The sequence below is a fragment of the Gadus macrocephalus genome, chromosome 20 (assembly GCF_031168955.1).
Source record: "Gadus macrocephalus chromosome 20, ASM3116895v1".
NCBI classification, from domain to species: Eukaryota; Metazoa; Chordata; class Actinopteri; order Gadiformes; family Gadidae; genus Gadus; species Gadus macrocephalus.
In genome coordinates this window covers 5,168,781-5,191,010 of record NC_082401.1, presented here as the reverse complement: position 1 = coordinate 5,191,010, position 22,230 = coordinate 5,168,781, and the positions used below count along the sequence as shown (strand labels likewise).

The following is a 22,230-nucleotide window of genomic DNA, read 5'->3' as shown; positions in this document are numbered from 1 at the left end:
CGGTGTGGGCGTTATAGCCCCAAACGCGTATTCCTTGGTATAGCGCCACCTAGGGACCGGCGTGTCTGGATTTTGTTATCTGAGTAGCGGTGTCGGACCTGGATCTAGTCATGCAATTGGCGTGTGTGCACCATTTACGGCGGGAAGTATAAAAAAAAACACTACAAAAACAATAGGGATCCAACCTGTTGGCTTGGACCCCTAATAATCCTTACAAAAACAATAGGGATCAACCTGTTGGCTTGTACCCCAAATTAGCCATGGGATGTAACAAGCTCTCTGATTGGCTAGAGAGCCGCACCTGCCGAAACACTGTTTCAATATGAAATAAATATCTAAACTAAACTCAAATAAATACAATTAATCATAATAATGGAATTTAGATCATTTTATATTTGATTAGAATATATTTTTTGAAATACATTTGGCTAAAATATCCAATGAGTAGCCTAGTTTATATTTAGTTTAAGGCATGTCTACACTACAGAGACGTGTGTCTCGGTGCTCGGTGCTCTATACGTCAGGTCTGACTCGGAGGGCGACCCGTGTTGCCAGGTTGCCAGATGTGGAGGGAAATCTAGCCCAATCTGGCAACACTGGGGGCGACTGCTCTGGTCTGTTATAACACCGGAAGCTGAAAGAAAACATGCAGCGACGTCACACCGACACCGTCAAACATTTAGCGAATGTGATATGAAAAAGCCTGGTCTGAACATTATACAGTCAGGCAGGCAATTTATCATAAGGAAAAAGTCTACATTTGAGTTCAAACATTATGGCCGGTGAAGCGGTGGTGACCGTGCGGTTGGTGAGGTCCTTTGAGCACAGGAACTTCAAACCTGTGGTGTTCCGTGGAGTCGATCTAGAGCAGAACGTAGAGGACTTCATCAACTATGTCCGAACAGGTGAGTGTGTGCTCCATTGTATATACGTGACTACGATGTCCATTGTTCTTCTTGTGTAGATCCATCTTGGGCGGGTTTATACTTTACGCTTGATGTCTTGCAAAAAAACTGAATGTCCAGATGAGATTCAAGAGAATGTGTCTTAATTTATGTATGAGTCCGATTCAATCCTCATTCAAACACGTATTCAAAGTAAAGATTATTGTTAAATTAAAACATAAGACGGGTCAAGACGTGCAAGATATGCAAGACAAGCAAGGTCTAAAGCCTCAAATCCTTTACTTTTAAGGACAACTTACCCTTAAAGGTTGGGTACGCGATTTGCGAAACGCCAGCAGATTTTGAAAATACACAACTCAAATGGTCCTACCCCCTCTCCTTCAACGCTGACTCTGACTCCACCCATTCCAAGTACCTGGACGCGCAATCATGCACGAGCGCGAACAGAGATGCGCGAGAGCGAGCCAGGCTAGCGTAGGTTTTCGTTTAACAACATGGCACTACATTCAGCTGTAAATTGCACCCAGTACCGCGGGAAGTAGGGGTTTTGGGGGTGCTGCAACACCCCCTGTCCGAGGCCCTGTCTTATCACAGAAAACGATCATTTCTAAAAACTCCGGCCAAAGTGGAGATTTCTGAAAACGCCGGTTATGTGTTGTCGTATCAACGGGGAGAAACGGGATTTTAGGTTCTGAAGCGTCACATTATGCACCAGGAAATGCTTAACGTCATGTGAGCGTCCGCTGTACCGTATTGGTCCGAATATAAACACAAACCCCATTGTAATACGACCTATATTTGGAAAAAAGATTTGAAGACCAGATCTTGATTTCATGAATAAATAAATTGTATTAATTGAAATAATATACGAAAATAAAAAGGCATAGAATAAAACACTGCATTGCCACTAAACAGTAGTGCAAATAGGCCGTACTGATGTGTACACCCAAAGACTTCCTGACACTCCTCTGCCCCGCTGTGTTCGCTCTGGCTGTGGTCGCTCCGAACTGTTTCGGCCCGTGGCAAAGCGAGTCATCCTCGCTGCTGTCCAAGGCATGTTGAGACGCAGCATTTATTTAATGCTCATATGTCCTAGTGCTGAAAAAAGGTTATATGAAAAAGTGTGAGGGTAGCGGTGGTGCGCTAAACTTGTTCTGTGAGCAGCTGGATGTGAACCATGGTGTGAAGGAAGTGAACACAACGATCGATTTTCAACTGTGCGCGCATGCACTGGTGTAATTGAGCTGCGCTGCTATATATCTTTTTTATCAATGTGACGAGTTGCGAGTCTAGTGCAGGCCGGGTTTTTTTTCCCAGCACCCCCTGCTGAGAATACGTTCTCGCGGCTATGGTTGCACCAGATGTTATAAACATTAAACGGTCACATAAATCATTACTATTTTTTAGAAAATGTATGTTTGTTTCATATAATTGTATTGGAAGTCCTGGTTTTCACTAGGGTTGCCGCGGTGTGGACATTTTCACACCGAGTAATACACTCGTCTCAACACCGGTATTACCGAGTATAAACGGTATAAACTTTGAAACTAGGTCAACCGCCACACAAGCATCGGTTTTTAGACCCTTCTCGTCCTTCAGTTGCCGCAAACGTTCAAAAGCAGCGCCTAGGATTATTCTTGATTTCAGTTTTTCTCTTTCAACGTTTTTATTATCAATTACTCTCTGAAAAAGAGTTTTCCTTCTCTTTGCTGGTGGTGGTGGTGGTGGTGGTGGGGATGGTGGCGTCTTGTCTGCCATGGAAATTGTCTTCTACTGCTAGGTCCAAATGTGGATTAACTAGTTCCAGTAGATACCGCAGGATAACAACAAACAGGAGCTTGCTCTGGGTCACGAGCTCTGGGTCACGAGTACTGCACGAAGGGGTCGCGCGCGGGGCGCGGGGGCGCGGGGGAGGGGGGGGGAGGGGGAGTGCAGTACGACCGTTTGATTGACGTACTTACTGTCCAATGAAACTCGGTGGCAATGGATATGATTGGCTGGAGTTTTTCGAGCCCTGCACGTTCCACAGATGATTGACAAGTTTAATTGTCATGTCAGTACTTCTAACTCAGTGGCTGTAAGCGGGTTATGATAAGGATTTCAAGTAATTTTGCAAAAATGGCCAAAAAAGCAAATCACCTATGCAACCTTTAAGTGGCAAGAATGAAAACAATGGAATTGGCTCCTGCACAGAGTGAATGTACGCTCAAATATAAGTCTGAAGTATAGAATATCAAATCCATAAATGTCACTAACTGTGTCTTCCCCCAGATGTGGCCACCAGAGCAGGTCTCCCACCTCCCTTTAAGAAGTTTGGATATGGTGAGTTTATCTTGAATAACATGCAGTCACTCATGTTACTGCAAGCAAATTCAATATTAGAATGAATAGTAATATGTGCAATGTGTCATGTAACCATCTGGTTCTATTTCATCCTTACTGACCGCCAGAGGCGGTGCATTAAGCACTGGATTTATCCTTCTCGCGCATGCGCAGTTCGAGTACCTATACCAACAAGGTCACATGTGACTCTCGTGACACCGGATGGGCTATATAGCCCGGTGTCGACAGAGGATCTGTTCCTTTCATCTTCTCGCAAAGACGCATGTAGTAGTACCACTTGCGGATAGCGTATTCGTATTTTTGTAAGGATCGCGCTCCAGACTGTGTGCAGCCTCGCGACCAAGGGTCGGAGCAACGGGTGAACTCTACCTCCAGGGGCTGTTTGTCTGTCCAGCGCGGAAAGGGCTTCCTTTGAGTAGAAGCTTCCAAGTTTTGTTTAGTAACACTTTTGTTAAAAAAATATATATATTTCGTTCAGTCACTCACCGCCGGTGAAGGCAGCGCTCTCGCGTCCTCTCCTGGCAACACGGCTGTGATTATTTTCACTACTGGCTACACTGTACAGCGCTAACCTACCTTGTGGGTGAGGCAGCGTGTCCGCTCCCTTCCAGCGTTTGTAGCTCCTTCTTGATAGCTTCCCTGATAGAAACAGCTCGGCTGTCTTCTGGGTTACCAGTGCCACATTTGTTTGGTAACACTTTTGTGAAAAAAAAGTTTTTTCGGTCAGTCACTTACAGGTGAAGGCAGCGCCCTCGCGCCCTCTCCCTGTAACACTTGTGTATTTATTTTCAGTCACTTACCGGTGAAGGAAGCGCCCTCTCCCTGTAACACTTGTGTATTTCTTTTCAGTCACTTACCGGTGAAGACGGCACTCTAGCGTCCTCTCCCGGTAACACTGCTGTATATTTGAGTGTGTAATTATTTTAAGTCACTTGCTGGCGGAGACTGCGCTCTCGCGTCCTCTCCCAGTAACACTGTTATATTTTTCCGAGTTAGTAGCTTACTGGTGAAAGCAGTGCTCCCTCTCCCAGTGTTCTGCTGATGGCTCAGGTGTGTGGCGCCTGTGTGGCCCTCCTTGAGCCTGACGATGGCCATGATCGCTGCCCCTCTTGCCTCGGCTTCGAGCATTTGAGGGAGGGCCTTACCGAGAGGGCCTGTATGAACTGCGGCTCCATGCCCTTGTCACTCAGGCTGGCTAGGCTCGCAGCGGTGGAACATCCGACAGCCGTCGACCTTCCATCAATGGCGCCACTTCCTTCGGCTCAGCCCGGCCGTTCTTGGCGTCGGGGTAGAGCAGTGCCCACCCCCAGGAAAAGCGCTAGGGACGAGCTAGCATCCAAGGTGGATCGCTTGTCGTCCGACATGGTGAGGATACAGGAACTCCTCCTGACCCTGCAACCTGGGGCGGGTGGCGCGGTGGCTGGCATCCAGCCTGACCCTTCCTTGGGGGATGTGCCGAGCACGGACGATGTCCTGTCGCTGGTGGCATCAGCTAATCTCTTCAGTGAGGGTGTCACGGGGGAGGAAGCCTCGAACACTTTTGGGGAGGCCTCCCTCTCCTCTGCTCAGAGCTCTGGGAACAGCACAGAGGGTAACCCCATGGGGGGCGTCATCCGTACGGCCCTGGCTCGCCTGGGGTTTGATGCTCCTCAGGCAGACTTGGCTCAGCCTAGCGCCTTTTTCAGGTGCAGCCCTGCCACAGCCCCTTTCTCTGTCCCTCCTTCGGAGGAGTACTTAAAGGAGCTACACGTCTGCTGGAAGGATGCCAAGGCTCTCCCCTGTCCCTCTTCCAGTGCTCGGGCCTTGGCTGCCATGCGGGATCCAGCGCAGTATGGGCTGGGTCGCATGCCATCCGTTGAGCCCGCCATTGCCTCCCTCATTTTAACCCCAGATCAGGCTTTGCGGCTGGATGCCAGGTGTCCTCGGCCCTAGTGCAGGGTCACAGACGACCTGCTCTCGAAGGCCTACGACGCAGCAGCGCGTATGGGGCGGATTGGCAACTCCCTCTCCCACCTAATGCTGGCGCTCTCGACTTCGCTGCAACAAGCTGCAGTTGAGCCGTCTACGCAGGACCTGAGCGATGCGGCCCTACAGGCCTTTGCCCTCATGTCCAGGGAATTGGGGCGTGTTATGTCCAGACTCGCCGCCAGGTTTGGTTGGCTCAGTCGCCCCTGACGGAGGCATGCAGGAAGGCCCTCAGAGCCGTGCCAGTGGTACCGGGGGAGCTGTTTGGGTCAGCTGCCCTGGAGACGCTGGAGCGAGCTGCCCAAGCTAGGCAAACCAACCTGCAGCTGTCGGGCTCCTGGCAGGCCTAGAGCCCCCCCGGCCGCTCCCAGCCACGCTCTTACCCAGCGCGAGATGAGGGCCTCCGTAGGTCTCGGCGGCCCGCCCAGCAGCCCGCTGATAACTTTCACGGCCCCGCACGCCCATCGCCCGTGCAGCCTCGGGCCGCGGAGCCTCACCGGTACCCCTCCAGAGCCGACAGAGGCCGGGGGGCCAGGCGCTAGGACCACGGGGGCCGGTCGTCGGCTGTTTTTCCCAGCAGCAGCTCAGTTACTGGGCTGCCTGTACTATAGACCCCTGGGTGGTTTCCACCTTAACCCGGGGGTAAGAATTACAGTTCCAACGCCGGCCCCAGGCCTTCGGCCAGGTCAAGATGACAGTCGTCCGCGACCCGACGAAGGCCGCAGCTCTGGCCTAGGAGCTATCCGCCCTCCTGGCCAAGGGTGCGATCGAGCCAGTGGACCCTCAGTTACAACCTGGGGGGTTCTACTCTGCGTACTTTCTGGTACCTAAGACAGACAGTGGATTCCGGCCCATTCTAGACCTAAGGGGCCTGAACACGTTTTTAAAAGTTTTACCATTCCACATGCTCACCTCGGCGGACACCCTGAGGGTTGTTGCCAGGGGGGAGTGGTTCACGATCATAGACCTGAAGGACGCCTATTTTCATGTGCCGGTTGCGCCACACCACAGGCGGTTCCTGAGGTTTGCCTATCGGGGCCGGCATTTCCATTTCAGGGTACTTAACTTCGGGCTTTCCCTCTCCCCGAGGGTTTTCACCAGGGTTGTGGCGGCAGCCCTCACCATGCAGACGCAGGGCATGAAGGTCCTGCCGTATCTGGACGACTGGCTGGTCTGTGCGCCCTCCAGGTCCCAGGTGGCCCAGGACACGGCCCGCCTGCTGTCGCACGTCGCCCGGCTGGGCTTGACGGTGAACCGATCGAAGAGTTGCCTGGACCCTTCCCAACGGGTTACCTATCTGGGGTTGGTTCTGGACTCGGTCGCCATGAAGGCCTGTCATGGCCCCCTTTTGGCCGGGGAAGCTCTGGTATCCACTGCTGCTCAGGCTCTGCTGCAGCTCGCCATGGCGCCTCCCCGACAGGAGGGATCTCCTGTCTCAGCTGGGGGGTCAGATATGGCATCCCGAACCCTCTCGCCTACAGCTCTGGGCTTGGCCACTGCAGGGCCCGACCCACTGCTCAGGGAGTGCACTGCGGCTGTCAGGGGTACTGTCATGAGTGCCAGGGCACCGTGGACCAGGTTGCAGTACAGAAACAAATGGAGTGCGGCTAGGGCCGTGGATCCAGTGCACTGCGCTGTGACCACCGTGCTGGAATTTCTGCAGTTCCTCCTGGATAGTGGCCGGTCGCACTCTACCTTGAGGGTCTATGTCGCTGCTATCTCCTCCCTACACAATAGGGTTGACAGCGCCACGGTAGGATGCCACAGGTTAGTGTCCCTCTTTCTTAGAGGGGCTTTGAGGCTGCGTCCCCCTACAGCCATGAGGTCTCCAGCATGGGACCTGCCGCTGGTGCTGGACATATTTATATTTTTTATTCACAGATGTAAGTGAATCTGAAGGCCATTTGACATATCTTCAATGCAGCATACAATAGCTTGGCCATGTTTCTAGTTTTATGTCACAAGTTATCCCTGTAGTCTTCTGTAATCAACTCCAAATAAAATATAATGTACCTATTGCATGTATTGTGAGTGACTGACGACCCACAATTATTTAGATAGATCGAAGGCACCACCAATGAACCAATTTCAGCTGCACAAAAGCTACTTCAAAAATAAATGTTTTTGAAAATGCTATATCAAAAACATCATAAATAAATATAATGACGGTGGAAACATTTCTTGTATCTTATGTTTTGGACCTAACACACCTTTGTTCCTTTCTTGCTGCATTTCTAGACACACTGAAGATCATTCACCAAGCGCATGGAGCCAAGGTATAGGACTCTGCAGGAGAGGGTGTTCTAGGGGCAAGGGAGAGGGTGTACCAGGGACCAGGGATAGGGTGTATTAGGGGCAAGGGAGAGGGTGTACCAGGGACCAGGGATAGGGTGTACCAGGGACCAGGGAGAGGGTGTACCAGGGACCAGGGAGAGGGTGTACCAGGTGCCACAGTAGAGGGGCTAGGGAGAGGGTGTACCAGGGGCCACAGTAGGGGTGGGAATCGCTTGGCACCTAATGATTCGATTCCGATTATGAGGTCAACGATTCGATTCTAAAACGATTTTATGTACAATGTACATAAAAAATGGTTGCATAATTATTTATATATATTTATGTTATTTAATTTTTTTAAATCACGCATGGAAATGTACTACATTTCCATGCGTGATTTTCAAAAATATATATATACATCCGAGTTTGCTAATCACTTCCTACTTTTGTGATGATCATTAAAGACATCAACAGATGTATTAACTTATCTAATATTTTATTAGAGAAAAAGTTTTTGTCACAAATATGACTATCTATGAACAATGCAATAATCAATGCAGGTTGCATTACAACACAATATGGATGCATGTAAAAAATAAGTTTCAGTTTTCTTTTCTTTTTAATCTATATTTTCTATGTCATTAAAGAAAAAGCTGCTCTTGAATTAGAAGGAGTTCTTGTGTCTGGCTGTGAGTTAGCACGCATGCTATGCGTAGGCTGAATCGCAATCGTGTCAAGACAAATCAGATTGGCCAATACACACTGAAGATTAATTAAATAATTTTAAAATTACTAAAATTATCCCTCTCTGGCGAACAACAAATTACGTTTTTTTTTTAAAATCAGATTATTAATTGATCTGCTTCGAGACGGAATCGTTCTTGAGAGAATCGCGATGCATCGAAGAATCGATTATTTTCTCCACCCCTAGGCCACAGTAGAGGGGCCAGGGAGAGGGTGTACCAGGGGCCATTGTAGAGGGGCCAGGGAGAGGGTGTACCAGGGGCCAGGGCCAGGGTGTACCAGGGGCCACGGTAGAGGGGCCAGGGAGAGGGTGTACCAGGGGCCACGGTAGAGGGGCCAGGGAGAGGGTGTACCAGGGGCCACGGTAGAGGGGCCAAGGAGAGGGTGTACCAGGGGCCATAGTAGAGGGGCTAAAGGGGGTGTTGCCCTGGAGGGATTCGGGAACAGAGACCCATACTGTGGGGTAAATACCAACCAAATGCCAGTGAAAGAAAAATTTAAATAATTTATAATTAGTCAGCACTTTTCTTTTGTTGCAAAATTATCTCATTTTTAAGCAAAATAAATCTGCTATACAAGAATAGAATAATTCCTACGTGAAAAATGAGACTCCACAATTTGAAAGAAACAAACCAATGCAAAAGGAATAAAGGAATATTGTACTTCCAGACCAACGAGTTGGTGATGAGCTTGGAGGACGACGATACACTCATCCTTCGTCCAGGACTGACTCTGGCAGCTGCTGGAGTAGGTGAGGACATACTGGCCAATACCTCAACCTTATCTTTATTTATCACCACCTCATGTATAACAATTCACTAATTTATTACTAATAGTGCAGCCCGTTCAAAACCCTCCTTTTGGGAACCAGCCGACGGCTTAGCCTTTCACTGCTGCTCGCAGCATTCAACGATACAGCACTTTCCTGGGTGCAATACCTCTTCTGTATGGGCCAGTTGTTGCCGTTTCCTCGAGAACCACTCATCCAAACAAGTTCCCGCTGCACTTCAATCACCCGCCGAATGTGAAGTCGGTCGAAGCGAGTTAACATCAGGATGTGCAGACACCTGTTATTATAGTCAGTGATATAACGGTAGTGCAGCCAGCATCCATTGATAGTAAATGTTTCATGTCACATTATTTTCATTCATATATAAATATCATACATAACGATATTTTTCAGTTGTACCTATGGAGTTGATTTCAGTTGTAAGTTTATACCGTTGTGTTGTTACAGCTAATGAAACGGAGATGGCTTTCTTCAGTGGAAAAGACTATGGCCTTTTTAAGGCCAATCCTGAGACTGTGTGGTGACGACAGCACATGCCAAACAGGGAAACGCACAGCGTGCTGCACTGAAAAATGTGTGAAACGTACCAACGAGCTCAATGGAACACGCTACACGGACTAATGCTGCAGCTTTCGAGATAGACCTTCAAATAGAGACCAGAAAGGTTTCATTTAGTGTTTTGAAGATGTGTGTACGGTTTATTTGTTTAAAATAAAGGTTCACCTGTGTTGAATATTAAGTTTGATCGATGCTTTCGTAGTCAGGAAATGCAGCAGAACGCTCCTAAATATCCCAGCTTTTCAATAAGTAGTATACTATGATTGCTGCATTACTTTTTTGATTACAATTTCATATTCTTCTGTTATGCGTTGACATTATCTAAAGATGAATAAAGCTGATGGGCCAGATTGGAGTCTTATTTCAGTGACAGGTTTCTGCCCCAACCAAAATTGGGATGATTATAGCAATCCTGAAATAAGTAGTCAGGGTACAAATGTGTTGCTTCAGTGATATATATTTGCTATTTCACAGGATAAACAGTGCAGTCACTCCATTAGTATAAACATGTGTATAAGGATAAACATTACAGTATGAATGGTAAATAGACAATTGTAATTGTATGTCTCAAACATTCCTGTTGCTTGTCCAATGGCGCTGAAGGCAACCTGAAACTAATTGTAAAGCCTTTTGCATGTGTAAACAAAATATATTGTGACGAAACAGGATAAAATGCGATAGTTCATGAAATGATTGACAGCGGGGAGCAGTGGATGAGACCCCAACAGGGCAGGGATGGCTGTCTATGCCATTATTTTGGCATATATTGTTGAAAAATAGCAAGTATTATACAGGTAAAGGCAGCGTGTGTGGTGTAGTGTTAAACATTCGCCTGTGTATCCATCAGGTCTGGTCCATGAGGACCTGATGGAGAACGGGGTGAACCCAGCGTGGTCCTGATGGTGGTGTAGCATCTCATCAAGGAGACCTCTTAGACCATGCAGTAAAATATGCCTCACCACTGGTGGTTCCATTAGTCCCCCTCATCACTCACCATAGCAGGAGGCTGGCATGTGACAGTGGTGATAAACCACTTCCTTGAAAGATGGAGAAGACATCTCATTTTTTGTACTCTCCCGTTGTGACAGGAACTTCAAACAGCCACATCTGAATCAAGAACAACACTCGAGGACTTTTAAGTACACAAGTACATTTTTGCAACCAACATTATTAGGGTTCTTTAAGAGATTGTTTGGTCCTGAGATCATATATTTAAAATACACATTTCAGACCTGGCAGCGGAAATGGAAATCACCTGTTCATCAAGGTATGGAGCTTAAAATGACCTGTTCATATTTGTAGTCAATGCTGATCGATAGTGATTTCAAAAATGTTATGAAGGAAATCACCTATAACTTATCCTATAACAAAAAATGCTGGCTAGCCCTTTGTTGACGAGAATCTTACTAACGACCCTCCAAATCCCCTCCCACTCACGCTACACACACAGCCCCTTGTGTGTGAGACACAAACACAGCCAGTTAGGAGTGCACAGAACACCGTTATTGACTTATTTGAATACTAAAAGACTTTCATCCCACACATTGGGACCTTAACATTTTAAACTATCCCCGTCCTATAAAGCATGTGGCTTTATTAGTATTGCACTATTTCATCAAACCTGAAGGACCAAATCCCATCCTAAGGATTCATCCAGTGCCAATGAGTTCAATTACATTTGATTTATATAGCCCTTAATCCCCTGTACAGACTCAAAGATTAACAGGCCATATATTTATGACATATTTATATTTTTTATTCACAGATGTAAGTGAATCTGAAGGCCATTTGACATATCTTCAATGCAGCATACAATAGCTTGGCCATGTTTCTAGTTTTATGTCACAAGTTATCCCTGTAGTCTTCTGTAATCAACTCCAAATAAAATATAATGTACCTATTGCATGTATTGTGTGTGACTGACGACCCACAATTATTTAGATAGATCGAAGGCACCACCAATGAACCATCTTCTTTAATGATTCTAATGTATTTAAACATATCCAAATATTAAAAAGTCCACACCTCTGGACTGTACACCATTGAATGGTCTCTTTGACCGACGAAGGCTGTTAATATTGTCATTCATATTACAAGTCTTTCCAACTCAAAGTTGAATATCTAAAAAGTTTTTCACAGAATGAAACAAAATGTGGTCTAAAATGCATATTTCAGTCAGCAGTCGTACTGTCAGAAAGACAACTAAAAAGAGACATCCATGTTCACCATCGGCTGAATCCATCCACAGTCCTGTGGCATCACACATTTTCTCACATCCTGGTTCCTCAGCCGTCTGCCACAACCCCATTGGTTATCCCTACTTCCTGGTCTGTCCGGGGCCTCTTGGTCTCCCAGCCGCGGCGGATCTTTGTCAGCCTGCAGGCGAGGCAGGGCAGGGCGAGCAGCAGCCTGCCCACTAGCACCACGCAGGGCAGCACCAGGGCCAGGACGAACATGGGGGGGAGGTAGAAGGAGTACGAGCCCGGGGAGAAGGCCATGTCCCAGCCGAAGAAGAGCGTGTGCATCACGGTCAGCGTCAGCGCTGCGTAGCCCAGGCCCGACTGCACACACACACACACACACACACACACACACACACACACACACACACACACACACACACACACACACACACACACACACACACACACACACACACACACACACACACACACACGCTGAATTAAGTAGTGAAGTCAAATTCCCTCATAAAAAAAATCTACCTATGAGGGAATGTTTAAATGAATGGTCTAAGCTGCATACATGCCCGCCACTGTGAACATTTATTGAAATTACATGTTCCCAAATCACATTATATTGTTTAGCTGGCCTCGTCACAATCCTTTTCTTACGTTACACATAATGTATTAGTTTATATATGGTTTATATAATAAGGCTTTGTTCTGACCTGGACAAACGTGAACTCCCTCCAGTTTAAGGTGTTTCCCACTGAGGGAAGAGAGGTAAGGGCCAACACACAGAGAACTCCAAATCCCAGAATTCCACTTGACAAGTAAAGGTCTGACCGCCACACTTTCTCCTCCACCCAGGAGTTAGGAATCTCTGCCCTCACCTAGAGAAGCAGAACCACAAACCCACCAGTTAACAAACCAACCAACAAGGGAAGTACAAAGAGTTAAGGTAAATACAAAAAGTATTGTAAGATGCATAGTGGATTGCAGCTAATACTGATACATGTAAGGACATTATTAGTTTCTTTATTTATTCATTGAGCATTTACAACATGAACAAGCAGTCCTCTCCTGATAATCTGAGTTAATCTGAGATAATATTACATAATGTGAGGATCTCTAGTGTTACTTGTGAATAATGCAGCGCTGTCCAGAGAGGACATCAGAGATAGGTGTCACACTGAAGATATACAACAGCCCTATGGAGGACATGTGCGCACACATACACCAACACACACCTGTCTGTAGGCTGCGTTGAGGAGGCTGTACTGGGCAGCCCTGCGTATGGAGAGACACATACTGTAGATACCATGCAGCCCCGCACACAGAAAGCTTAGCAGGCCCAGCTGCTTGCGGCTGCCCAGCCAGCAGTCCAGCCAGCTGGGAAACCTCCTATACTTGGTTCCCCTGCTCAGCTGAAGGCCTGCAGCCAGCAAACCTGGGGACAAGAGCATCAGATCTTTGAGAAGGTAATTTCACTTCATTGAATGATGTTACAGAAGGGAACCAAGAGTCGTCCAAGTGTCTTCCAAGGTTCTGAGGTCGGAGGTCTTTTTAGGAGCCCACATCATTAGTGCAGTGGGTTGAGCAACTGAGACAACCTGGCTTTCAGAATGCGCCACTTGTGTACAGCCCCCCACCCCCTCCCCCTCCCGGAAACCTGCATGTTCACAATGTACGTATCGATTGGTCTCCACTTCACGGCTAATTTAAGTCCCTTCCATGTTGTGTTGATGTATGTCAAACGAGACCGTGAGGTTGTCACACTTTCATGTGAATGTCTAGACATGGGGGACTCGAGTCACATGACTTGACTCGAGTCAGACTCGAGTCGCAAATTTGAGGACTTGAGACTTGCTTGACTAACACTGATAAAAGACTCGACTTGACTTTGACTTGGTCTTCATGACTTGAGACTTAACTTAGACTTGAGACAGATGACTCGAAATGACATTTTTAAAGTTAGATTAAAGGTTGGATATGGGATTTGCGATACGCCAGCAGATTTTAAAAATACACAACTCAAATGGTCCTACCCCCTCTCCTTCAACGCTGACTCTGACTCCACCCATTCCAAGTACATGGACTCGCAATCACGCAAGAGCGCGAACACAGATGCGCGAGAGTGAGCCAGGCTAGATGATTGACTTGTTTAATTTTCATGTCAGTAGGCTACTTCTAACTCAGTGGCTGTAATTGGGTTATGATAAGGATTTCAAGTAATTTTCAAGTAAAATTACACCGTCAGAGCCAGAGCGTCAGACTGGGCTGTTCTCAGCATACTGCAAGAAAATTAAGAGGGTTCAAGTTCCAGTCCCCAAATTCAGTTGAACCACTACCTGGACATTTGTGATGGACAGAGCTGCCTTCGGTTTTGGGCCTATTCACATAATGGTTTTGGAATGTTTTGAATAGTTTGAGTTATTGTTAAAGGTCCCATGACATGCTATTTTATGTATTCTTTAATATAGGTATTAGTGGGCAACTAACACAGTATTCAAAGACGTTCCCTAAATTCAGCCGTGGTGCAGAGTTACAGCCACTCCGAGCCAGTCGCACATTGAGCTTCCCCCAAATGCGCTGTTTCGGTGGGCGTGTCAAGGAGGAGGGTGGGGGTGTGGCCCTGAGCAGCTTGCAGCCACCATGCGCTCTGTTTACAGTGGATGTATCGCAATGGCGAGCCGCACACAGCCTTTAGCCGTGTTCTGTAAATATTCTAGAACACACGGGAGTCCTGGAGCTCTATATCTAAATATTATCATGTAGCCTACACAGATATCTATATCATATAATATATATTATCACGGCCAAAAGCTGTGTGAGCCGATATTATGAATCTCAAACGACCGCGTTGGGTTCTCCGACGTTCCTGGTTCTTCAACGTCCACATCAATGTGAATACTCACACTGTAACGCAAGTGTTTCTTGTCGGTTCTTTGACGTGTCTTGTATTTCCACAACGAGACTGTCGTGGGGGTTATCTGAGCCATGGTTGAGAAGGAATTGGGTGAAAGGAACTTTGATTTGACTCGCGGAAGTACATGAACTGCGACATGCCGCCGGTTGCCGCGAGGCACCATCGCCCGGCAGCGGGCAGCCGGCAGCAGGCAGCGCGCGGTTCAGTCGACTTCAGGTTGATGTGAAAGTGGAAGAACCAGAGACGTCGCAGAACCCGACAAAGTCGTTTGTGATTCATAATATCGTCTGGAGGCGCACACAATATGTTATATGATATAGATATCTATGTATATGATATTATTTAGATATAGAGCTCCAGGACTGTAACGCAAGTGTTGTACACTTCCTTGTTATTTGGATAACCGTTCTGCTGTTGGTGTGATGGCGCATAACACGTCGGACTCTCGTATCTGGTATTTCTACAACGAGACTCGTATTGGGGGTTATCTCAGCCAAGGTTGAGAATGAATTGGGGGGAAGGAACTTTGGCTTTGACTCCCTCAAGAACATGAACCACGACATGGAGGAGAAAGGGATTGTTGGCGGCGAATGTCTCCCGCTTGAGCCCCGCTGAGGGACCACCGCCGGAGGCGGAGGTGCATAAGCGCTGCCCGGCAAAGATCCCTTTCTGGTGAGTTTGTTGGCGTGCTAACTCACACCAACAGCAGAACGGTTATCCAAATAACAAGGAAGTGTACAACACTTGCGTTACAGTCCTGGAGCTCTATATCTAAATAATATCATATAATACATAGATATCGATATCATATAACATATTGTGTGCGCCTCCAGACGATATTATGAATCACAAACGACTTTGTCGGGTTCTGCGACGTCTCTGGTTCTTCCACTTTCACATCAACCTGAAGTCGACTGAACCGCGCGCTGCCTGCGGCCGGCTGCCCGCTGCCGGGCGATGGTGCCTCGCGGCAACCGGCGGCATGTCACAGTTCATGTACTTCAGCGAGTCAAACCAAAGTTCCTTTCCCCCAATTCCTTCTCAACCATGGCTTAGATAACCCCCACGACAGTCTCGTTGTGGAAACACAAGACACGTCAAAGAACCGACAAGAAACACTTGCGTTACAGTGTGTGTATTCACACACACACATGTGGCGCTCGCACGGTCGAGTCTCATTGGCGGGCCAACGTCTCTGGGCGGGCCAGGCAGAGTAAGGGGAGGAGCTGAGATTCCTCATGACGTCATGAGCACAGATTTCCAAATCAGCGCGCTTGAGCCTCCGTTTTTTCAAAGGCGAGCAGAACAGCTAGTGCTCGTTTTACACCAAACGCAAGTTTTAGCCACTGGGGGACCATAGGCAGGCTAGGGGAACTCATATTTATGTTAGAAAACCTCATAAATTGAGATTTTCATGTCATGGGACCTTTAATGTTAAGACATTGTTAATGTTGAAATAAAACTCAACTTATGAACCACTCTCTTTACAGATTTTTAAAAGTGGAAACTGGGTTAGATCATCAGATTTTTGTATGACTTGACTTGTGACTTGCTTGACCTGAGCAATGACTTGACTTGTGACTTGCTTGATTCTCACCACAGTGACTTGGGACTTGCTTGAGACTTGAAGGTTATGACTTGAGACTTGCTTGTGACTTGCACATGAGTGACTTACCCCCACCTAAGTTAATGTAAGGGTTTTGATGTGGATAAAGTCTGAGGCAGGATCGGACAACAATGCATCATGGGAATTAACACCTGACAGGTCCTCCCTCCCCGAGGGAATAACAGCAGGGGACAGCAGTGGGGGATCTACCTGGCAGGTAGACCAGCGCCAGGGTCACCATGGCGACGGCCGGCAGCGTCTGGTTGACGGTCTCCAGGGGCAGCTGATAGAAGTGGTTCTGGCCGAACGCCAGGTACGGGAAGAGCACGTACTTCATAGAGCCGTAGCCGTACAGGAAGAGGAAGAGGAGGAGGGTGGTGAGGACCGGCCCCCGCCACGAGGGGAAGGCGCGCAGGGGGGCCTCCTCGAGCGCCCCCGCGGCCCCCAGGCAGCCCATGTCCAGGGGGCTGAAGCCCATGCGGTGGGCCAGCTGCACCACCCCCGCCTTGGAGTCAGGGCCGTCACCGCAGATCAGCACCTGGCAGGGGCGGGGCATAAGGAGGGGGGAGGGTCAGGGTCTCATAGCAGTGCGGTGAGGAGGGGAGAGAGAGGGTCTGGGTCTCAGAGCAGTGCGGTGAGGAGGGGGGAGAGAGGGTCAGGGTTTGAGAGCAGTCAGGACTAGGCGTGTTTTACAAGCGGCTCGAGTCCATCAGACTTTGGAACGCAGCCAACCCCTAACCTAAATAAGCAGAAATAAATCCTAGTAACCTTAATCAAGGTGCAACACATTATTGTCAACCCATCTGTTTATATTATCTTATACTAAAATGAATGAAGTATAAAGTGGGTGTAGTTTATTTATTTTTAAATGTTAAAAAGGGTCAATGTGGGACAAACAAATAGGGGGCAGCATATAACAGAAGGTTTTGGTGTCCATCCCTATTGCATTCTAAGTTGTCTGAACCAACAAACGCTAGGCAAAAAATATGACCACCATAATATAAGTAACTACCTGTATTAGCCATCACAACGTATACAATGTTAGCATTAAAAGCTGTTTAATTACCAGTCTAAAGGAAGCAATGTGTGTTAGGGTTATTGAGGGTCCCTTCACTGGCCAAGAGCATTCTCCAGCAGTGGAAAACAAAGCCATTGTCAAGTTTATTTTGCTTCTATTTCTATAATATCTTTTCTCTGAGGCTAGAATATGTTCCCTGGGCAGTGCTACTTCAACCCCCTTGATGGCAGGCCAGACACTGCATTGACCCTGACCTCTTGAGGTACAAAGTGGTATTACGAAACGCTAGTTGCAGGTGCTACCTAGGCTATATCTGAAACATTCCTCGCAATGAACTTGTAGTCCAATTTTAAAGTTTCTAAACAAATAATTGCACACATTTCACGTGAAAAAAATAAGAAGCAGCCATTTCTGAGCGAAATTGGTTAGATATGGCACAACCATCAGTAAGCTTAAATGGGCTGTGATGTCTGGAGGTGCCTGCCCTTAATGAGCCAATTTACATTTAGGACCGCTCTTGGCTAATTTCCGACCCATCAGGGCATCTCTTCCCTGTTTGGGTCAATCCATCGTGCCTGCCTATCACAGGGGCTTGAAATGAAGCATTTCCCAATTGCAGAGAGAGAGGTTTGGTTTAGCTTCAAAATCACGTCTGAACTTCTCTTTTGTGCCATCTGTCTTTCCATCTCTAGAATCGTACCCAACAGCTTTTACCTTAGTATTTCGTTCTCACCAGTTGAGCAGTACTACTATGCTCTTCTGGTCAAAGATCACCTGAAATCAGCTGACGTCCTCCTGACACGTACTTTATGATGTCTATGAACGGTTCAAAGTATTTCAATAAATACTAATTACCAATGAAAGTAGAAACTAAGCAAATATTGATGCATGGTATAATTATCCAAATCATTAAACAATCACATATTCCCTACATACCTGAGCATGCTCATTTTACACTTACATTGTACCAACAACTTATACCATATCCTATCATTATAACACCCTCAAATGATTCCTTTTTGCAGACATGATTCAATAGCATCAAAATAATTAATATCCACACTAATTATTCCCTTGTGTGCTGCTGACTGATTTGAACTAAAACCATTGCAGTTTTTGTAGATCATCCATTAGTATTGAGACAAGTTATTATAAAACAAGATTCAAGAAATTATAAAAAGAATTTCCAATTGATTGATAAAAAATGTATTAAATCCCAATGATATCCAAACATTGAATAGTATTAAGTATTGTGTGGCCCCTACCTGCCTGCTGCCATCATGGGCCCCGGTCTGGAGACTCCAGGCGGAGACCCCGTTGAAGCCCTTCACCACGTGGCTCTGGGGGAACAGCCGGGCCAGCCTGTGGGCGTTGGACCCCCCCGCACCGCGGCCCAGCCTGTCCGCGTTGCTGACGTCCACCAGCACCTTCCCGGCCAGAGCCTCCCTCAGGCCCACCAGGCTGGGGTAGTGCTCAGGAAACAGAGCCACGAAGACCACCCTCTCCGCACCCAGCGCCGCCTCCATCTGCGACCCCAGCTCCGTCCCCTCGGGGAAGAGGCCCCTGGGGAGACGGGAGGGGTCCCGGCTGCCCACCAGCGCACGGTGACCGGAGGCCAGCAGCCTGGTGCAGAGAGAGCGGGAGAAATCTCCGGAGCCCAGGACGCCCACCGCAGGGTGGACACTGAGCCTGAGCTCCTCCTCGCTGTGGAGGACCTCCACCTCCACCTCCTCCTCCTCGGGTCCGGACTCCACAAGCAGGGGGGCTCTCATCCCCCCCACAGACATGATGGACAGAGCGTCTCCAGGAAGACACAGTGCAGGTCGAGGTCAGTGCAGGGTACTGCAAGGTAAGGATATGGGATGGAAGAGAGAATCGTGTGTATTGTAGTGAATGGTAAAGCAAAACCGCAGACTGTATACAAACACAGCATTTTTACCAAAGGGGTCATTGGGAACAACTGTTCTTGGTGAAGTAAAAAAATAAATAAAATGTGAGACAGTAGGCATAAAATAAATTGTACTGTTTCTATGAAATAATAGCAATTCAAATAATTCCACATTAACTGTAGTTAAAAGCATTATTTTACAACATTTATAGACATCTAAACGAACAGAGACGTTCACATTGACAAGCCCACCACAATTGCACCCATTAGATCGGTAAACAAAACCGTTACATTTGTTGCACAAATATAATAAAAACCTAAAATCTCCAAATCGCTATATCAGCACACTCCAAAAACGCGGAGTAGGCTTGGATCAGAATAGGAACCAAAAGGTTTCCCCATAAATCGAAACCTAGAGCCTGCTTGTCCTCTGCTCGGGGGAAGGTCCAAGCCGACACAACAAAACACCCTCTTCCATAACATAGGCCTATCGTTAGAAATCAACAAGAAGAAACCGTAGGCCTACCTTATGCGATGTTAAAATTGCGTTCTGATATCTTTGAAGTAGGTAGTGGTGTTTCACATGTCATGCGTCCGGACCATGATGCATTGACTAGACAAGGGTTTGAAAGTTGTTATATATCCTGAAGCCACGCCCACCAGCTGTGGCCATGAGATAAATAAAACCCAGATAGGCCTTCAAACTGTCTAGAACAGCGATCCACAACCCCCAGTCCTTGGACTGGACCATAGCCAGACCGGAGAGGGTCCGACTCCGGGCACCGGGGAACAGGGGCTTGAAAAGTTTCCAGAAAATAAATAAAAATATATAGCCTATATAAAAATGATGTAATAGGCCTATTTGATATCGTAGGCTATACGAGTCATGTTACTTCCTCCAACACATAGACTCCGTATACTCATTTTTAGTGGAAAAAAGGGAAACATTTGTGAATTGTTCTGAAAGTGGAAACCTAGTTCATACAATTTGCCTTTGTTGCAACCTTCATAATATACAATGAAGCACTGTAAATGCACTGTCTTTGCACTCTTTGTGTGTTTATTTAGGTCCCAGGTTACTTTTCTTGTTTTTCTCTTATAAATTGTATTGTTTTGTATTATTGCATTGTTGAAGGGAGCCTGAGACTCAAGCATCGCATTGCTTTTATTCTTGTGAATATGACAAAAAAACATCTTGAAAAACAGCCACATCCTTTGTTTAAAATGTTGCATCTTAAAATTGACTACCGGTCCGCCAAATCTTTTTATGAATAGGGTATACCGGGGATAGGCTAGTTGTAACATGGGGTGAAATGTTCCACTAGTAGGCGCAATTTTTCCAGGAGTTCAAATCCAAATTTTAAGGTAAGAAAGTAACTTTTTTTTATTTTAATGTTTGTTTTCTAGTACTTTTACCGTTGGAGATAAAGTTGTATGATTTATATCAGGTCAAACTATAGTTTCTCTAGTAAAGAATGGTGTATCTCTCCCTTGCTAATGTCAAAGCACTATGCCAATACAGTTAGTTTAGCAATGGGTGACAGGGCGGGGTAGGTTGTAACTCATGTTTTGAAAGTGTTACTACCATCCACTTACATACAAAGTTGTTACCAGAGAAGATGTTGAAGATGTTGCCCTGTTCTCAAAAAACAACAACTGTTCAGCTGTCTCTCTCGAGAGACACAAATGCACACACACACAAAGTATAAACGTTATGCTTTTTATATTTTGTTCATAACATTGATATGATCTTTATTAAAGAATGGATTGTATGTTATACGACTCTATTTTTTCTGTATACCTACAGCAACTGAATGTAGCCTATCATTTTTCATGTATAGGCATATAGATGTGTGCAGGGCCGTTGCACAAAATTCTGGGCCATGTATACAAGAGGTACTGATGCCCCCCCCCCCCCCTGTTGTTTATGCTTATCATTAAATCGGCATATCAAATAGAGTCCCATTGTTTTTTTGCATTTTGTCCAACCTACCCCAGTAGGTGTTAAAATCTACCCCGGTAGTGGGTTGTACCAAAGGTATACATTGTATTTGTCATAATCTCACAAATTCTGTGATATTGTTGAGGAGATTCAAATGGTTCCCACTTGTTGGAGACAAATGTGGGTACTTTGCTTCAAAGGTCCAGAACTGTAGCTTTAAAAATAATTGTAGTTTTAGGTGCTGAAGAAAAATGTGTTACAACCATACAATGCTCCTTGGAACAAGAAGTTTGGGAAAACCTGGTCTAGAACCACTGAACCTTGTAGGTCAGGAGATTAAGAAGAAGATCCACATCTCAATAGTAGGATCAGAGAGCACTACACGCATCTTCTCGTACCTCTCGACGAGGGATGGACAAGCCCTGTGTTGGATATTAATTGGATAGTGAGCTCCAATTGAAAAGTAGATCCACTAGAAAATATTGCATCCTGATCCGTTATAAATAGTGCGCTTCGCAGTATGATATCAAAATGTGGAACACCTTGACCAGGGTTTTTTAAGCGGACAGCCCGATATTATTGAAGTAGTAGGTTGCTCCACAGTCCGTAGGGGGCAGTTTCCCCTCCACCTCCCGTAGGGTGCAGTGTCCACTCCGCAGTCCATAGGGGGCAGTGTCCCCTTCGTAGCCCGTAGTCGCGTTGTCGTGCAGGGCAGTGTCCCCTCCGATCTGATCTGCATGCCAATCAACGGCTGGAATGGCGTGTCACCTACTATTACATCGAGGCCTTTTCTGAAAAGTCGGAGATGTATGGTTTCATGCACAATCGTGTACAACAATGCTATATTCATATCCTCAAATTGATGTGTTATATTTATGTTTACATTACAAGTCATCATTCTCTTACGTCCCATCTATTTATTAAAATTCAAACACATTTTCTACATACTCTGTTAGTCGCCTTTGATTCATAAATTGTGTGTTTTTCGAGCCCATAGATGCACTGGGATGACCTGAAGAAGTGTGTCTGCAAACTGGAGATTTACGTAACTGCATTGTAGTCTAAAATACACAATAATTATGTTCACA

At 46.5% G+C, this 22,230-nt stretch overlaps 2 protein-coding genes across 2 annotated transcripts; one reads left to right on the top strand and one right to left on the bottom strand.

Annotated features, from left to right (window-relative positions):
• The first annotated feature begins 611 nt into the window (after window positions 1-611).
• On the top strand, window positions 612-9,929 carry c20h2orf76 (chromosome 20 C2orf76 homolog). The gene is made up of 5 exons (XM_060039307.1): window positions 612-905; window positions 3,177-3,227; window positions 7,452-7,489; window positions 8,901-8,982; window positions 9,469-9,929. The coding sequence occupies exons 1-5, from the start codon at window positions 776-778 to the stop codon at window positions 9,543-9,545; spliced, it is 378 nt and encodes a 125-aa protein (XP_059895290.1). The 5' UTR covers window positions 612-775; the 3' UTR covers window positions 9,546-9,929.
• A 1,382-nt stretch (window positions 9,930-11,311) lies between these two features.
• On the bottom strand, window positions 11,312-19,884 carry steap3 (STEAP family member 3, metalloreductase). Its single transcript, XM_060039306.1, has 6 exons — window positions 19,727-19,884; window positions 18,578-19,154; window positions 16,505-16,832; window positions 13,010-13,209; window positions 12,488-12,652; window positions 11,312-12,140 (listed from the first exon to the last, which is right to left on the bottom strand). Exons 2-6 carry the CDS (start codon window positions 19,097-19,099, stop codon window positions 11,865-11,867), a joined length of 1,491 nt encoding a protein of 496 aa, XP_059895289.1. The 5' UTR covers window positions 19,100-19,154; window positions 19,727-19,884; the 3' UTR covers window positions 11,312-11,864.
• Window positions 19,885-22,230: the final 2,346 nt, after the last annotated feature.